Source organism: Sturnira hondurensis, unplaced genomic scaffold, assembly GCF_014824575.4.
Source record: "Sturnira hondurensis isolate 20B ecotype Veracruz unplaced genomic scaffold, ASM1482457v3 Scaffold0008480, whole genome shotgun sequence".
Classification (NCBI taxonomy): Eukaryota; Metazoa; Chordata; class Mammalia; order Chiroptera; family Phyllostomidae; genus Sturnira; species Sturnira hondurensis.
This window is the reverse complement of record NW_028081111.1, coordinates 322,033-341,578: the sequence shown is the minus strand read 5'-3', so window position 1 is coordinate 341,578 and position 19,546 is coordinate 322,033. Positions and strand designations below refer to the sequence as shown.

Sequence of the window (19,546 nt, the reverse complement as noted above, 5' to 3'; positions counted from 1 at the left end):
TTCCTCCTTGTTACTGCTCATAAAGGAAGCGAGACAAGATGCATCTTTTTAGAGAATATTTAAATTCTGTGGCCCTGAATTCTAAAAATGAGAAGTAACCCTTTTATATTTTCCCCATAGATACTCAGTTCACCTCCCTATTGTGGTTTCTGAGGGGTGTTTGACCCAACAGGTATATTATGTGCATTGTCCTTGAGAACCTGCCCAGCTCCCTGCAGCATGGGTCGGGTCTGGGCTTGCTGCCAGGGTGCCCCCAGCTTCCCACCTGTAAACACACATCTGCTTGGACCTATTTCCTACAGCGAGAAGAGTACCACACACACTTGGCTGTCCTATACCTGGACAAGGTGCTGCAGCAGAGGCCCAGTGCTGACAGCATGGGTACAGAAGTGACGGAGGCACAGGCGAAGCTACGACACCTGCTGCAGAAATCTGATGTATACCGAGTTCGCTTTCTGATGGGTAAGGAGTAGCTCCACTGATAAGCTTCTGCCAGGGCTAGGGGCAAGGGGTACACAGAGAGGAAGGCTTTGGCATACTCCTTGTTTTGATTCCGTGGTGGTCCCTGAGCCTCTTTGGCACAAAGTCGGCCTCCCTAGAGGGTGGGGCAGAGCTTCTCCTGCCTCCCCGTCCACAAACAGACAGTGGTTCTTTATCTAGTCAGTTCTCAGTAGTCACAGTGGTCCTGTTCCATAAAGTCTTCACAAACACTGAATTAGTGCTAAGACATGGCCTAGGGAGATACAGGGTTAGGTTCCTGCATATCTCTGATCCCAAAGTTTTCCTCAGCCAATCAATACATAATCTTGTTTTATGAGCATTTCTATTTAAAGACTCATTTAATATTTATTCATTAACATTGAACTCACAGGCAATAGCACTCCTTTTTGAAAACGTATTTTATTAATTATGCTACTACAGATGTCCCAGTTTTCCCCTTTGCCCCCTTTTGCCCAGTAACCCCATTCCCTCCAGCAATTACCCCCCTTAGTTCATGTCCATGGGTTATATTCTTGACATCCCCCTGTCTATTTTGTACCTACCAATTTGTACTTACTAATCTGCAACTTTCCCCCCATTCTTCCCGATAACCTTCCAAATGATCTCCATATCTGTGGTTCTGTTCCTGTTCTGCTTGTTTGCTTAGTTTGTTTATTAGATTCAGTTGTTGATAGTTGTGCATTTGTTGCCATTTTAATGTTCATAGTTTTGATCTTTTTCTTATATAGTTCCCTTTAACATTGCATATATTAATGGCTTGGTGAGGATGAACTCCTTTGGTTTTATCTTGTCTGGGAAGCACTTTATCTTCCCTTCCATTCTAAATGATAGCTTTGTTGGATAGAGTAATCTTGGTTGTAGGTCCTTGCTTTTCATCACCTTGCATACTTCTTGTCAGTCCCTTCTAGCCTGTAAAATATCTTTTGAGAAATCAGCTGACAGTCTTATGGGAAGTCCTTTGTAGATAATTATCTGCTCTTCTATTGCATTTTTTAAGATTCTCCCTTTTTCTGTAACTTTGGGCATTTTAATTATGATGTGTCTTGGTGTGCTCCTCCTTGGGTCCAACCTGTTTGAGATAGTTAACCTGAGATAGTCTCAAACAGGTTGGACCCAAACTTGTTTCTGGGCTTGTATGTCTGTTTCCTTCACCAAATTAGGGAAGTTTTCTTTCATTATTTTTTCAAATAAGTTTTCAATTTCTTGTTCTTCCTTTTCTTCCTCTGACACCCCTATGTTTCTGATACGGGCACATTTGGAGGTGTTCCAGAGACTCCTGATTCTATTCTCATTTTTTTTTAAATTCTTTTTTTTCTTGCTGTTCTGATTGAATGCTTTTTTTATTTCTTATGTTCCAAATCATTGATTTGAATCTTGGCTTCATCCCTTCTACTTGTTAGTTCCTTGTGGATTTTTCTTTATTTCACTTAATGCAGCCTTCATTTCTGCCTGTGTCTTTTTTATGCTGTTGAAGTACCCAATGATTTCTTTGAGCATGCTGATTACCAGTGTTTGGAACTCTGTATCTGATAGGTTGCTAACCTCCATTTCCTTTAGTTCTCTGGAATTATTTTCTGTGTTTTCATTTGGGACATATTTCTTTGTCTCTTTAATTTGGCAGCCTCCCTGTGTTTGTTTCTGTGTATTAGGTAGAGCTGCTCTGACTTTCTGTCTTAGTAGCATGACCTTTTGTAGAAAAGGCACCTATAAATTGTAAGAGGTGGAGCCTTAGGTAATTGTCAGCTTGGGGCAACCCATTTAATCACTTTGTGTCTGTATGAGGGAGAAGGTTCGAGAAGGGACAGTGCCACTTTGGCCTCTGGAGTTTCCCCAAGAAGAAGCTGTCTCCCTGACACTTGCCCTCTTGCCAGGCACCTCACTCTCTTCCCATTTCCCCATATGTTACTGATGCCCTTCCAGCTGTAGCCCTAGTGCTGAGTCCCAGAGGAGGTGGGTCTGCATGAATCCTAAATCAGTTGCAGGCCCTTTAAGAGGAGTCTCTTGAGAGTTCTGCATTTTCTTCAACCACCCCAACCCCCACTGATTTTTATTGCCAGAAGTTATGGGAACTTAATTTTCCTGGAGCTGAAACCCTGGGCTGGGTGGTCTGGTCTGGGATCACTCACTACCTAGGTATCCCTCCCAATTTTTATCCACTACACATGAATGTGGGACTGCCTGTCCGTGCCTCTCTGGGGTTCTGCCCCTCTTACCCATTTGGATGAATGTGGCTTCTTTAAATCCTTGATTGTTGTACTTCCATACAGCTCATTTTCTGATGGACCTGGGTTAAATTTGTTTTGTAGTCTGGTTGTAATTTTTGCTGTAGTTGTGTGCAGAGGCGAAGCGTGCTTCCACCTGAGCTGGAAGTCTCCAGTGGCACCTCTAAGTCAGGCCTGACCAGCGCTCATCTGACACAGGAATTTCCTCTGTAAGGCACCTGACAGTCTTCCTGTGCTTAGAAACACTGCATGGTCCCTCAGCACTGTGCTTGGGGGTCATTTTAAATGCTGAAATCACCAACAAAAAAACCCACAAAAATAAAAAACTATGACACTGAGTAAACTGTGAGAAGCGTACTGTTTGCCCAGTGAGAGCTACAAGAAATGAGCGTCACTTTGCTTGACCTCAACTGGGAAAGCAGGTGTTGGTGGCTCACGTGTTCCGCCACTCTGCACAAATCCACAGGTGCCTTCAAAAGCACCACAAGTATTGACTTTAGAGTTACACATAAATTCTGGTAAGTAGACAAATATAGAATCTGTGAATAATGAGGACCAACTATATATTCCAGGTATAGGCAAAAATTCTTAGCATGCATTATGATGTTCATTTCCACAACAAGCCTATGAAATAAGGCCTGTCATACTTTATGATTTGTATAGCAGAATAATTTGATGTTTAGAGCATTTACCCAGCTTGCCTCAGCTCACACAGCTGCTTGGACAGCCAGTACCAGCTCCAGCTTGCACTTGACATTTAGCTGTGATGCTTGTCAGCCACACCCATTGCTCACAGCCACTGTGCATTCTGATTGGTCAGTTCCCATGCTGTACTGTTTGTTCAACATTTTTACTATCACCCTTGATTTACTTCATACTTCATGTTTTACAAATCCCTTTATTAAAATTTCATGCTACTCATTAGTTTGTTGATGAAGGTTTTTATTCTTCCACCTTTTTGGAGCATATGCACAGAGTCAGACATGCACAGAAGATATAAAGACAGATGTGACTTCATTCTTGTCCTTGTAAACAAAGGTCAGTTGAGGGCTGGTGGAAGCTCCACATGAGTTCTTGGGGTGGATAGGCAGGGAGAGCCTCCTAGAGGAGGTCCTATTTTAGCAGTCATAAAGGATAAATCTGGGCTTGCAAGCCAGACCTGGAATGTGTAGAAAATTGGGTGTCCCCAAGGCACTGTGGAGGCTACCTCTGTGCCTTCGTTAGGTGACTGAGGGAGTTTCCGTCTGGCCACATTGCAATAACAGTTCCTGCCAACTCTACCCACTGGAGGTAAGAATTAAATATGAATGAGATGATAAGCGTGAAAAGTATAGGTGATTACAAGACCTTTTCTTAACCATCTTTGTGGCTTTCTTTGTTCCTTGAATGTGGCATGCACTTAGTAATTATTTGTTGACAGTTTTTTGTGAGGATGGGATAACACATGTTGCAATTTCTGTGTCTAGTGCTATCGGTGACATAAGCCGAAGAGCCAGCCCTTTGCCAAAGGACTGGTGTGTGCCATGTGCATTGGGCCTGGATGTGGCCAAACTTCACATGTCAGATGCCTGTAATTGGGGTATTAACCTTGGTTCCTGAAGAAGTTGTCCTTATGATACCCCTTCACAGCAGGGAGAGGCCTTGCATTATCTCCCCAGTCTTCAGGGGAGTGAGGCAAAGGGATTTTACCAATGAGAAGCGCAGGACCTTGGTCAGAACTGATGTTCCTCTGCTGGTACCGTTTGACCTAAATCATGGAAATTTAAATTGCAAGAGAAACAAAAAACCTTTAGACTGATGTAGATATGGATTTTACCAGTGCAAACCCATATTCCTTTCCATGAAATATATTTTAAATTGGAATAAGGGAGTTCAGCACACTTTATGGGGTGAGGGGGTGCGACTTGGATTTAGTGACTGTAGTGCCTTCCTGCTTTAGTCAGAAGATACTTACTGGGAAGATAGGAATAATGTGATTTATTGGAGCCTGACACTGCGATGCTCAGGGTTTCACTTGGGCCTTTTGAGACCATGCATCATGTGTTTCATATATTCTCTAAACACTGTTAAAAAGCTGTATTCTTAGACCTGGCTGTACTTAGGGGTTAAGTCTATGTCTGGTGTTACTGACAGCAGGTGTGAAGGTGGAAATAATAGAATGCCTTCCTGGATGGTGTGGGTGGCAGTGTGTAGGAATGTTGGGTGACCAGATCTGCCTTGGCCTTTGCTAAGCCGAGAGCATCAGGGAGCTGGTCTGCACTGGCTTGGCTCAGAGCAGCTCAGGCCCTGCCTGCTCTGACCAATGGGTTCTGCCCTACAGAGAAGGTGCAGGGCGCCAGCCTGCCCATGGAGTGTGCCATCCTGCACGGGAAGCTGGAAGAGCATGAGAAGGCGCTGCGCATCCTGGTGCATGAACTGAGAGACATCCCAGCGGCCGAAGACTATTGCCTCTGGCGCTCCGAGGGCAGGGACCCGGCCTACCGGCAGCAGCTCTTCTATACACTGCTCACCCTTTACCTGAGCCCCAGCCCCTCGGCTCCTGAGCTGACTGTGGCTGCTGCGGACCTCCTGAACCACCATGCTGCAGAGTTTGATGCTGCCCAAGTCCTGCAGCTGCTGCCTGGTAGCTGGTCGGTGCAGCTGCTCTGCCCGTTCCTGACTGGGGCTGTGAGGGACAGCGTGCACACCAGGAGGACCGCTCAGGTGGCTCTCGGCCTGGCCAAGTCTGAAAATTTAATCTACAAATATGATAAGGTGAGAGCTTAGCTAGCTTCTTGGCCAATTGACACTTCATTTAATATACATTTTACCTGTGGAAGAATATCCTTTGTCAGTGTTTTTTCCCTACAACATCAACACATCAGATATATTCCACTCATACGGAAACGGGCATGTGCATGGAGGCAGCAGCTGGGGCAGGAAAACGCTGGTATAGTGTGTCTCCCTTTTTCTGCTCTGACGATCGAGAAAGCAAGTACACATTGTTATGTCAGGCACTTTTCTACACTTTACACTAAGAAGTCACAGGGTAAATGGAAGGGCCCAGATGTGCATTCCAGGCCACTTCAGAGCTCCACATTCCTGGTTCTTGTCTTAACTCTGTTCAGGCTGCTCCAACAGATGCCACAGACTCAGGGCCTCAAACGGCACACATTTATTCCTCACAGTTATGGAGGCTGGCAAATTAAGATCAAGTTGCTGGCAGATTCCGTGCCTGGTGTGGACTCTTCCTGGCTTATAGATGGCCCCCTTCTCGCTTTGTCCTCACACAGCAGAGAGCAAGCTCTGCTCTCTCTTCCTCTTCTTCTAATGGCCCTAATCCCATCTTGGGAGCCCTACCCAATGACCTCATCTGACCTTACTCACCTGCCAAAAGCCCCACTCCCAAATACCTTCATGTAGGAATTAGGGCCTCGGCATAGGAATTGGGGGGGCGGGGCACACAAATGTTCAGTCTGCAGCAGTGTCCAAACCTCCCTCCCTCTGGAGACTCCTCTTGTGGGCTCTGTACTCCATACAGCAGGCAGAGCGATCTTCACAAAGTAGGAACCTGAACTGCCTTCGCCCTCCATCCCTCTGCTCCTTCCCACCCCACTGTGGACAAATTGACTCCTGGAAGCTTCAGTCTCACCTCCTCTGACCTGTCCCTGTCTGTCTCTGATGGCTGGCCAGGATGTGTGGCACCTCCCACTATGACATGGTGTTCCGCACACATGACCTTCGTACCCTGCCCTTCTTTTTGCCTATGGTATTCTTCTCTTCTCCTTTTGGGGCCTGGTGAGCCCCTAATGGAAACCTAGGCAAGGATTTTTCCTCTGTGGAACCTTCATTCCCCTTGAAGCAGGTTAACCACTTCTGAGCACGGGCATTTGTAATGATTTCCCTGTACTGTAGACTTCGGGCTCTTGGAGAGCAGGGAGCTTCGTTCACTTATTTCAATATTCCTTGAGCCAAGCCTGGTGTCTTGGAGGCATTGAATAAGTGTTTTTTGAATGACTTATGAAACTAATGTGTCTTTGTTGTCACTCAGTCCCTCCAGTAGGTTCATGTGTCTTGGCTGATACAAGTGAATTGTGAAAAAAAACTCTTTAACCTGCAAAACTTAGATCTTAACAGACAGGGAACAATGGGTCACAGCTCAGGTTTACCAGCTACCTTTAAAGAAATGAAATTATGTGTCCTGGGATTGATTAGTCAGGAAAATGCCACTAATGAATGCTGCAGCTTTGACCAAGTTCCTTATTTATGCCTCACTCTGCCGTTTGCAGTGAGAGGATCAGGGGATTAGATGACTTGTCTGGCTTCCTTTGGCTCTGACAGTACACGCCCTTGTGGTAGGCTGGGCCAAAATGTGTCGGAACTCACAGAGCATCTGAGAGACGATCTTGCTCAGAAACACCTCACTAGACAAGCAGCAATGAAATAAGCTTTTATGAAATAAGAAAGCAGTTTTGAGGCTTTTTTTAACTTCTCCAGTTACTTAGGATATTTTTTAAAATTTTCAGTTCTAATATTCTGTTTTAAGAAGTTGATATTAAAGCAATTCTCATTGGTAAAAATGATCCATGGGATAATGTGTGTCAGCTCTGAAAAACAGCATAACAATATGTGAGAATTCTGTCTTTATTTTCACAGATGAGATTGAAAGGAAGCTCATTTCGGCTCTCAGACAAAAACCTGTGCCAGGCGTGTCAGAATCCCTTCTGTGAGCCTGTGTTTGTTAGATACCCAAATGGTGGTCTTGTCCACACCCACTGTGCTGCCAGCAGACACACAGACCCCAGCTCCCCCAGACCCGGCGCACGGACTTGAAGGGCTGCCCAGGGGCACCAGGGGAACCTTGAGTTCTTGACGCACCCAGCCTGCTGGATGCAAAAAGCAGAAAGCATGGCACTATGTCAGCCAAGATAAAGGGTGACATCTGGGTGCCCGGGAGACTTCAGTCAATGTGAAACAAGGACTCTTCCCTGCTCTCCAATCTGCACTGAATGTAAATGAAAAACCTGAGAAGAGAGACATGGTCATCCAAAACAGATGTCTACTTGGAAAGAAAAAGGAGCCTTCTCAGTGCACTCCAGACACACCCGATTTCCCCCCGCCCAGTCTTCAGGCACACATTTGCCCTGGAAATGTTTGCTTCAAGTCGGCACTCAGGTGATACCCTCTCCAGGCCGGGTGAGTGGCCAGGGCACAGAGTCCTGTGAGGGCAGGTTTCACTGCTGCACTTTTCCTTCTCGTGTGGGTGCGTGTTCCATTCATGGCTCAGCCGCTGGGTCCCATCTGTTTCCCAGTGACCTTGTGGTCTCTGCTCTTGCCCTTGGCATGGGATGACTTAAGGAGGTGTTTCCATTCCTTCCTGCTTCCCATCTGGCTCTCAGCCCCTGAGAGATTCTACTTTGTTCGCCCAGGCATTACCCTTAGGGTAAATTCATATGCTTCTATCTGCCTAACAAGGGAAGGCCTTACACAGTGCTATTAAGGCTGAGAGAGCTACATGCCCATCTTAAAGATGACAGCAGAGACGGGGAGCCGTGGTTGGTGAGGGCCCAGGCACAGCACTGTCGCTGTCACAGCTCCTGCTGATCAGAAACTCCACCGTTAACAGGTGTGACTAAAATATTTTATTTGAAGTTATATCATCATTGTAGTATTTCTCATTTAAAATTCACCTGTCATATTTGTTAGCGGTGTTTTTTCTTGTTAAAATATACCTCCCATTGAATACTTGGGAAATCAAAAGGGAAACATTATGAGCACAAACCGAGCGTATTTTCAGAAGAGGCTGGTTTTACCCTCACTCTCAGCAGGACAGGCAGTCGGTGACAGATGCCTTTGCATGTGGCAGAGATGCCACCTTTCCTGCAGGTAATGCCACACACCCTGATGGGGATTCCAGTCCAGTCGGGCTGCCTTACTTCCAGCACTTTACAAGCCTGCTCTGAGGTTTCCTGAACACGTAGCAAAAATGCCTCTTGTTCCTCAGACTGCAAATTCATTTGGTGTTTCTGTCAAAAATTGTGGAGAGGCTGAAACTGTTGTTACCACACTGCCCTCATTTGAAGTTCTTCATTTCAATCAGCGACTCTGTTAGGAACTAACAGTAAAGACACTGCACCCCCTGACATAATGCTCGGAAACAAGCGTCAGCTTCTCTGTGTGAGAAAGAGAACCCTGGAACACGTGCTGTCCGTCAGCCTAAGCCTTATAGACAGGGAAGAGAGCTTGTTCTCCATGCTTTAAAACATGCGTCCTTTGCTCGTAATGGTCGATGTTCCTTTTCCTTTTGTGATTCCAGCTGGGTGAAGAAAGCAAAGGCATCCGTGCATTCATTCCTAACTGTGTTTCAGTGATCAAAAGATTAAATGACGAAGAAATGCTCCTTGTAAGTCAGCCATGTGCTGTACATTGGTATGGATTCAAAGCCGGGCGGTGCGTTTTACCCTGTGGATGGCTCTCTTTCAGAATCATCATATTACTGTGCACATTAGCATTACAACTTGGGAGCTTGGATTTACTCCTCAAAGAACAAGTGACTAATACAAGCAGCACTGCACTTTTAAAAGCACTGTTTCTACTCAAAATGGGTATAATCTTGAAAAAGTCTTGTGATTGCTCGTTCCTAACTTGGGGGCTCTAGTCTCTTTTTCTCAAAATATTGATCAATATTTTGAAGTACATGTTCCTTTAGAATAACGGGAATTAAAATTGAACAGTTCTCCATCTCTCCTGAATCCCCTAAGGTGGGCAGAATTCTATGAGACTGTGCAGAATTACTTCCTGTGTTCAAAGCTGTACCTTTCTCGAACTCCCATGAGGCTCTTTTCTCAAATCATATTTTTAAAAGAAATACATGATTCTTTCTGTAGGCTTGCTGTTTTATGACTGTGTTGAGCAATTAGAACCATCACTCAGCCCTTTTTTCCCTCATTAGGTTTGGTATAACAATTCTAGGTAAATCAGCATGAACAGAACTCAGTTGGCATTCATATTCTATGGGCAATACTGTTTACTTTTGTTAAGTGTTTGTCAGCTGTTGTCCATCGGGCACTCGTGTGGGAGTGCTGTGCAGGCTGCGGAGCACAGGCCTGCGCTCAGCACTGGACCACCGAAGAGTCAGTGCGCTCCCTTCCTCGGGGCGCACCCTGGACTGACAGCTGTCACAGGGCTAGGTAGCCCTTGCTTTTTGCTTGCTCTTCTATAGAAGCCGTTGTCTTTGCAACTCTGTCCTTTGCCCCTGGTTGGGTCCCAAATACACAAGATGTACAAATGTAAACTTGTTGATTTAATTAAAAATCTTTTTATTCTTTGTTCTTTCTGTAGTTTTCTTTTTAAAAAAATAATTATCTTGATAAAGTGATGATTTCCACTCACCTGGCACCTAGCCTAAGGGGTTCCAGAACTTACTCATCCATACTTATTGCCTCTTCCCAGTATTTACAGAGGATTTACATGGCTGTCCCTTAAATTTCTCATTATTATTTTACAAATTTTAAGTGATCTACTTCTGAATTTATCTCCTGCACATTCTTAAATTGCTGCTTGACATATGTTGCCTTCAGATTAATTATGCCCAGAGGGTTCACAATGGAGGTTTCTGGTTACTTCTCACATACTTCACCTTTTAGCCAAATGCTCTCAAATAAGCCTGCTGCTCCTGCATTTCTAATCCTGAATATATTCAAAGAATATAACCTTTTTAAAAAGCTCTCACTTTAAATGTTAACTTACACCTTAGAACCTTGTTCCTAGAGGCCTTTAGGAAATCCTGTGGAGTGACTTCCACAGCACATCCCTGTGTCCTTCTACGGACTGGACTAGCCCTGAGGAGAGAGTGTGTCAACACAACCCGTAGCCCCTGGCTTATCTAACCCAGTCTGCATGTGTTGGGCTGGGGAGTTCAAGTATGTACAGGGGATGGTTGGGGGTAAGGTGTCATGAGTCAACTATTTCAAGTTGAAGAAACTGAGGCAGTTCATTTGCATATTAGAAATGAAGAGTGGGGGTGCTTAGGCTTACACAACTGATGGGCCAGTAAGTGAACTCACACTGCCTGTCTGAGTGGCTGAGAAAAAGAATGAACTGATGTCCTATGCATGCCCCGGAAAGACTGGTGCCTGGCTCAGTTAAATGGGCCGTGGCTGTGTTAGGAGTAATTACATACTAACTGACACCCCATTTGCTCTGGGTAGATCTGTCAGGCTTACTATTAAACTGAAAATGTGCAATCATCTAGACCATATGGACGAGAGGCCCTTCTACCTTCTCAAAAAAGCTGAATAGCTAGAGCACCGTCCAAAAGCTTGTTAATACCGTGTTCAGAGACAAACACTGGAATTAATGAAGCCTGCTTTTTTTTTTTGCTTGCAGCTGGGAAGGGAAACGGTAGCTATAATTTAGTCAGCAATCCAGAGTGGTAGATTAGCCAAATGAGGCACATGCCAAGAAGGGATCAGAAAGCAACACACAACAGTCCAAGTATGACTTGAAAAGTAAGTCATGAGATGTGGGGAAACCTGGGTCTCACTGGGCTCCAACACACCCAACTGTGGTCCTGGGGGAGTCACATACTCTAGACTGTGTGGTGTCATTATTAGACTAGAGGTAGAGCTAGGTGGTAGGTATCTTTAGGTGTTGACTCTGTTCCAAGCAAGGGAAGTCAGGGCAGAGTAGTGGGGATGGTCGAGCCTTTGATGCAGATACTGCCCTTACCGGATCTTGGGTCTCCAGGTCTAGCTGAGGAACTCTGCTACAGGTTCCCCATGGAAGTGTGAGCACTCCCAGGGTGTCCATGGTGTTGTTGCAATTATTAGGAACGTGCTTCTCTGTAGCCTACACCCATTGGTTCCAGAACTACTGTCTGTAACTGTTAGAGGAGTTGGTCTCTTCAGGCCTTTTTCAATAACAAACAGCTGGCTTTCAAGCATCCCTTTCTGCCAGCATTTTCTGGTCTTGGCTGTATGAATCCCTTTGCCTTTTTACACGTGCTCTGGCTTCCACAGCCCGTTGCCATTGTGGTCATCTTTCTCTAGAGAATGTTTTCATTCATTTCACTCGAAGTACTAGTTTTCCCTGTTTAGATTGCACTGGCGGTTCACTAAGCTGGGGACGCAGATTACCAGTGTTGGCTACGGCCACAGACCGTGCTGCAATCACTGCTGCCCGTTCGACTCGTGTCCACCCTCAACCTCTGTCTCATTGCCCATGTGTGCACCATTTACCTAGAACAATGAGAGCACACAGTAGAACTGAGGTGGTCAGTCTGTCCATCCCCCCTCCCATCTCTGTCAGCACCTTACAGTAAACCCCAGACCTACTTCTAAATTGCTTTTCAGTATATTGCTGACTTAGACACAACTGTTGACATCAGCTCCTAAATAAATATAACTGAAATGCCACCTACACCTTTGCCTTCCTGAGAATGACAGCACAAAACAGCATTTCCGCAGGTATGTTTACTGCTGAAGGCATTTGATTTCAGTTTATGTACAAGAATGTATTCACTTTCCTTATATGAGTAAATATAGAAATTCAGCATTCTAAAAAGTTTATGACGTTATTAATATTCAAATATATTTTCTATGTACATTAGTCTGCCATTTTCATGAATTTTTAAAATTATGGTAAAATACACACAATGTAAATGTTTATTTTAATCACTTTTGCTCTACAGTTCAGTGTCGGTAAGTATGTTCACAATGTCATGCACCATCACCACCATCCGTCTGCAGGAGTTTTTCACTCTCCCAGATGCAGCTCTGTGTCCGTTAAACACTAGCTCTCCAGTCCCCCACCCCCAGTCCTGGACGGCACCACTGCACTTTCGGTCTCTGCATTTGACGACTCTAGGGACCTCAGGTGAGGGGACTCATAGCGTATTTGTCTTTTTGTGACTGGCTTATTTCATTCATCATAATGTCATCAAAATTCATCCATGTTGTAGTGTGTGTCAGAATCTCCTCCCTTTAGGAGACTGAATAATATTTCATTTCTTGGTTTTAAAATAGTACCCAAATGATGTGCATGTAGACTATTTGTTTATATTTTTTGTAAAATTTGCATTGCTGTTTTACATATTCTTACCAACATGTAAAATATAACCCTATATCAGCCATCTAGAAGTCATCCAGTTATTACTCTCATCCCTTCCTTGATTAAAACAGAACAACAAACCTTACAAATGGTCTAATGCAGGCCCTTAAAAAATGGGCTTGAAGCAGCACCAGGTCTTTGTGAACAAGGAAAAGCACGGAGATTTCCCCATTGTGATATGATGCTTGCACACTTGCAAGATCTACAGTAAGCTGACTCAGAAACCAGGGTCAGACTACCTTGTAATGAAAAAGTGGCCCAAGCACCCAGGGCAGGCAGGATGCAGACTCTGGCAGACCTGTGAACAAAGGTGCACATTTTCTATCATTCTTCCAAGCTCTCCTTACACAAACCCTTGGAAGGGAGGGAAGGAGCAACGCTGGGTAGGAAGCAGACATTCTCTTCGCTTTTCTGAGAGCACGGAAGTGACTTGGCAGGCCGTGTGTAGGCCGCATGTGTGTGCATCTGGGTGCAGGGCGGTCAGGGCTGGTGTTCAACACTTCTTGCAAACATGAGGATCAGGGAAACAGGCAGGAAATTACAACCAGTCTGTCTCCTAGGTCAGGCTCCTACCTTCCACTGCAGTGACGAGTCTCCATGCTGTGGGTTTCTAACATGTTTCTGCACTGCATTACAGACTTGTGTCCTGGGCAATGCACAGCAAGGTTCTCCAACGACAGGTGGAAGGCTGGGTGTCTTGACCCGCAGAATGCACAAGCACCCTGTACCTCATCATCATGCTGTGCCCGGAACTGGAACTTGCCAGCACAGAACATTGGGAAGGTGCTAGGCTGTGCCCATTTCCTGTTTGTGCTCAGTTTGCACTTACTGGAGTAATTTTCAGGTAACTGTGTTTATACAAATACTAGAAAATGAGTTGCTCTCTACCAGCTGACAGAGAAAATCAGGCATTTCTCACCTGCCATGGCCAGAAAGACAGAAGGATCTTTACGTGCTAAGTCAAGGGTAGCCTTGTTCCCTCCTGGGTGACAGCTGAAAGGCCTCACTCTAAGTTTACTGTCATGTTCATGCAAAAATGGAGCTGACGTTGCTACAGAGGGATGCAACTGAGGAGCTAAAGACTCACCTTACCAAGGAATGTATTTAAGGCTAAAGGGAACACTTTTCCTCTTCAATTCATATATTCTTTTATTCGTATATACTCAATCATTTATTCATTCCACAAGTATACACTGGGAAATCGCTGTGTGCCAAGCATTGTGTTAAATTCTATGGATAAGATGGTGGAAAAGACACATTGGGTCCTGGCCGTGCCGGAGCTCACCATGGAGACAGTTACACCGTGTGTGACACACACCCAGGGCAGGCAGTGCATACTTACCGACCCGAAGTCTGCCCACACTGGAGCGGCCCAAGGAAAGTACTCCAGACAGAGGCACTGGCAGGGCCAAACCCGGAGGCCTCTTTGAAATGGAGAGAAAGAGGTTCAGTCTGCAAGCCAGACAGCAAGCAGGGGTCAGTGACAGATGAGGCTGGAGACTGAAGCTTCTTCCTGGTTCTCAGCAGGAGAGTAGCACAAATGTTTATGGTGTAGAAAGATCACCAGTCCCACCACCCTGAGGGGAACCACGGCCAACGTTTGTTTCTGTCTAGTATTCTGCCCACTCATCTTAGTCGTTACATAGTTTTTAATGACGTAGGAAAGGACCCCCAACACACCACCACCAAAAAAGCAATACAAAATGTTTTAGCCAGTGTACTTGGAAAATCCTTTGTTTTAAAATATAGTGTATTATAAAATAAATAAAAATAATAAAACTTGTGTATATATAAAATAAAACATAGAGTATTAATAGAACATTTGAGGTATGATAGGACCGACAGATCAGGAGATAATTGCCATTGAAAAGATAGTTTATGCTCACAGACCCCCGAGGTCCTCCTCACCACTCCACAGGGGCCATGTGAGGAGGCACCAGGTCAGTCAGGAGGCAGAGGGAGCAGGGCACTGAGGGTGAGAGACTTTATGGCGGCTTCAAGGGAGGAAGGGAAGGAGGCAGGTTAAGCAGGCTTAGGACTGGCTAGTTTGAATGACTTTAGTGGGCTCTGGGACATAGATCCATTCCTGGTTGTCCAGTAGACCAGGCCATGGGATGATTAGGGCAGCTGCATGGTGGCCCGACGTGTGAGAGGCGTTCCCTCTCTCTAGGAACTAGCCAGCCCTAGGAGAGGCAGTCCCGCCAGAGCCAGCAAGGTCTCAGCTGTCAAACCATCAAAACATAGAAAATAAAGGACACGGTTAATACATCCTTCTGATTAGGCCAAGGGAGGGGCCACAATTGTGTTCTACGCTGCTTCCCGACTGAGAACTGAACATAAAGCATTTAATATACTTCTAATAGCAGGTAAGAAAAGCTGTCTCAGAGTAAGTAACCTAAGGTGTGAAATGAGAATAGGGTGGCCTGTAAGCCCTCCCTGGGCCCAGACTGCACCCAGACTTCCACTGCATTCAAAGAGTCTCTTGAATTTGCTTGACTCAAGTTTACCTGTATTGCCAAGAATAAGCCTTTCAGCCTAAAATGGTTTTTGAAAAGGTGTAAAATACCTTTAGTAGTTGTTTGTTTTACACTTTTCTATGTATAATTAGTGAATGTACTTCAACCTGAGCCTTAATGAAACTGAAAAGCCCTCAGTAGCGCTCCTCAGCCACAGGGCTGTGCGTTCACTTTCCCTGACACCTTCAGGCCCCGAGTCATAAGCCAATCGTGGCCCAAGAGAACCTTGGCCCAGCCTTTCAGTGGAAGGCCCGCTGTTGGCTAATGGAAATTGTTTCATGACCTACCTTAATAGTTTCCATTTTCAGTATTCTCAAGCAGAGCTGGTTAGAAAATAAACTGCCATGAACTTCCTAAGGAACAAATTTATTATGGCATCAGAAGCCACCAATTCCACTTTTACAAGTTTACTTTAGGAAAACGATCAGCAGCTAGGCAGAAAGATTTATGTCAAGGATGCTCATTGCAGCATTTTAAAAAAGTAAAAAAGAAAATAATAGAGTAGAAAAAAGAAAAAGCAGTACTTAAGTAAGGTAACTTGAGACACATTCATTCAATGGGGGATTTCCAGTCATTAGAAATTACTTCAGAACATAAACAAACAAAACCCCATAAAAATAGGCTATAGTATGTGGTATAGTATAATCTGAATTTTGTAAAGGAAATGATACATTTTTCCATATAATTTAAAAAACACCAGAAAACCTTTCAGTTTCTTTATGCTTCTGAATGAAAATACCACATCTCAAAAAAACACATTAGTTGCTTTCATTTATACAAGGGACAAATTACCTCTGTAATAAAATGATCAACACATAGATGTTATTTTTAAAGCTTTCCTTGAACCTAGAGAATATTTATCCATAAGGATGGAAAATATAACGTGCTTTCAAGGATTCTATTTTTTCCCCCAATTTTTTTATTTAATTATTTTTCAAGTACAGTTTTCTGTCTATTACTCCCATCCCATCCCATCCCATAATCCCCCTCCCTCCCATTTCCACCCTTCTCAGTCATTGACTATGTATCCATTACATATGTTCCCTTAAATCCCTCCCCTATTTCCCCTGAAATTCCCTCTCCTCTCCACCCTGGTCACTCTCAGCCTGTTCTCTATGTCAGTGTCTTTGGTTATATTTTGCTTGCTTCTTTGTTTTGTTGTTTAGTTTCCTGTTAAAGGTGAGATCATAAGGTATTTCTCCTTCAACACCTGGCTTATTTCACTCAGCATAATGCTCTCCAGCTCCATCCATGATGTTGCAAAAGGTAGGAGCTCCTTCTTTCTTTCTGGAGCATAAAATTCCATTGTGTATATGTACCATAGTTTTTTTAACCATTCATTTACTGACAGGCACCTAGGTTGCTTCCAACTCTTGGCTATGGTAAATTGTGCTGCTATGAACATTGGGGCGCATAGGTTCTTTGGGATTGGTGTTTTAGGGTTCTTAGGATACAATCTTAGCAATGGAATTGCTGGGTCAAAGGGCAGGTCCAATTTTAGTTTTCTGAGAAAATCCCATACTGTTTTCCATAATGGTTGTACCAGTCTGCAATCCCACCAACAGTGCACCAGAGTCCCCATTTCCCCACACCCTCTCCAACATTTGTTATTTATTGCTTTGTTTATAATAGCCATTCTGACTTGTGTAAAGTGGTATCTCATTGTGATTTTAATTTGCATCTCTGATAGCAAGCGATATTGAGCATCTCTTCATGTGTCTCTGGATCCTCTATATGTCCTCCTTGCAGAAGTGTCTGTTCAAGTCCTTTCCCCATTTTTTAATTGGGTTAGTTGTCTTCTGAGAGTGAAGTTGTGTGAGTTCTTTGTATATTTTGGAGATTAAACCTTTGTCTGAGGTATCATTGGCAAATATGTTTTTCCATACAATTGGTTGTCTTTTTATCTTGATACTGTTTTCCTTAGCCGTGCAGAAGCTTTTTATTTTGATGAGAACCCATTTGTTTGTTCTTTCCTTTATATTCCTTGCTCTAGGGGACATATCAGTAAAAATGTTGCTGCATGAAATATCTGATATTTTCCTACCAATGTTCTCCTCTAGGACTTTAATGGTGTCACAGCTTATATTTAAGTCTTGTATCCACCTTGAATTTATTTTGGTGTATGGTGTAAGTTGGTGCTCAAGTTTCATTTTTTTGCATGTAGCTGTCCAGTTCTCCCAACACCATTTGTTGAAGAGGCTATCTTTACCCCATTTTATGTTACTGCCCCCTTTGTCGAGTATTAATTGACTGTAGAGAGTTGGGTTTATTTCTGGTCTCTCTGTTCTATTCCATTGGTCTATGTGCCTGTTTTTATGACAGTACCAGGCTGTTTTGATTACAGTGGCCTTGTAATATAGTTTGATATCAGGTATTGTGATCCCTCCTACTTTGTTCTTCTTTCTTGACATTGCAGCTGCTATTCGGGGTCGTTTATGGTTCCATATAAATTTTTGAAGTGTTTGTTCTATGTCTGTGAAATATGCCATTGATACTTTAATAGGTATTGCGTTGAATCTGTAATTGCTTTGGGTAGTATGGACATTATGATGATATTAATTCTTCCAATCCATGAACATGGTATATGTTTCCATTTATTTGTGTCTTCCTTGATTTCTTTCTTCATTGTTGTGTAGTTTTCTGCATACAGGTCTTTTCCCTCCTTGGTTAGATTTATTCCCAGATATTTTATTTTTGTTTTTGCTATATCAAATGGGATTTTTTTCCTTGATTTCTGCTTCTGCTGATTCATTGTTAGGATACAAAAATGCCTTTGATTTTTGGATATTGACTTTGTAACCCACTGTTTGCCAAATTCATTTATTAGTTTGAGCAGTTTTTTGGTAGAGTCTATAGGATTTTGTATTGACCCTATCATGTCACCTGCAAACAATGAGAGCTTTGTTTCCTCCTTTCCAATTTAGATGCCTTTTATTTCCTTTTCTTGCCTGATTGCTGAGGCTAAAACTTCCAATACTATATTAAATAGAAGTGGTGAAACTGGACAACCTTGTCTTGTTCCTGATATTAGTGGAAAAACTTTTAGTTTTTGCCCATTGAGTATGATGTTGGCTGTAGGTCTTTCATATATGGCCTTTATTATATTGAGGAATGTTCCCTCTATTCCCACTTTGCTGAGTACCTTTATCATAAATGGGTGTTGTACTTTATTAAAAGCTTTTTCCGCATCTATTGATATGACCATGTGGTTTTTGTCTTTGCTTTTGTTTATGAGATGTATTACATTTACTGATTTGTGGATATTGAACCATCCTTGCATCCCTGGGATGAATCCCACTTGGTCTTGGTGTATGATCTTTTTGATGTATTGTTGGATGCGATTTGCCAATATTTTGTTGAGGATTTTAGCATCTATGTTCATCAGTGATATTGGCCTGTAATTTTCTTTCTTTGTTGTGTCTCTCTCTGGTTTTGGAATTAGGATAATGCTCGCTTCATAAAAAGAGTTTGGGAGTTTCCCATCATTTTGGATTTTTTGGAATAGTCTGTGAAGAATAGGGGTTAGCTCTTCCTTAAACGCTTTGTAGAATTCTCCTGTGAAACCATCTGGTCCGGGGCTTTTGTGTGATGGGAGTTTTTTGATTACTGCTTCAATTTCATTTGCTGTTATTGGTCTGTTCAGGCTTTCTACTTCTTCTTCATTGAGTTTTGGAAGATTATATTTTTCTAGAAATTTGTCCATTTCACCTAGGTTTTCAAATTTCTTGGCATACAGTTCTTCATAGTAATTCCTTACAATCCCTTCTATTTCTGTGGTATCAGTTGTAATCTCTCCTCTTTCATTTCTGATTGTGTTTATTTGTGTCCTCTCTCTTCTTTTCTTAATGAGCCTACTTAAAGGCTTGTCTATTTTGTTTATCTTTTCAAAAAACCAACTCTTGGATTCATTGATCCTTATAATTGTGCTTTTGGTCTCTATGTCATTTAATTCTGCTCTGATCTTGGTTATTTCCTTCCTTGTACTTGCTCTGGGCTGTCTTTGTTGTTGTTCTTCGAGTTCTTGCAGGCGTCGGGTTAGGTTGTTTGTTTGAAATGTTTCTATTTTCTTTAGGTAAGCCTGTATTGCTATGAACTTCCCTCTCAGGACTGCCTTGGCCGTGTCCCATAAGTTTTGGGTTGTTGTGAGTTCATTTTCATTTGTTTCCAGAAACTTTTTGATTTCTTCCCTAATTTCAATCTTGACCCATTCGTTGTTTA

The 19,546-nt window shown here is 43.3% G+C and overlaps 1 protein-coding gene across 2 annotated transcripts in view; it reads left to right on the top strand.

Annotated features, from left to right (window-relative positions):
* Positions 1-10,034, top strand: part of TGFBRAP1 (transforming growth factor beta receptor associated protein 1) — a 55,200-nt gene extending 45,166 nt beyond the window's left edge. For both annotated transcript variants that reach the window (XM_037054976.1, XM_037054977.1), the window contains exons 10-12: positions 303-462; positions 5,044-5,477; positions 7,359-10,034. In XM_037054976.1, the coding sequence (XP_036910871.1) occupies positions 303-462; positions 5,044-5,477; positions 7,359-7,535 (771 nt within the window). In that variant the 3' untranslated portion in view covers positions 7,536-10,034. The remainder of the gene's footprint in view (positions 1-302; positions 463-5,043; positions 5,478-7,358) is intronic.
* The last annotated feature ends 9,512 nt before the right edge of the window (positions 10,035-19,546 follow it).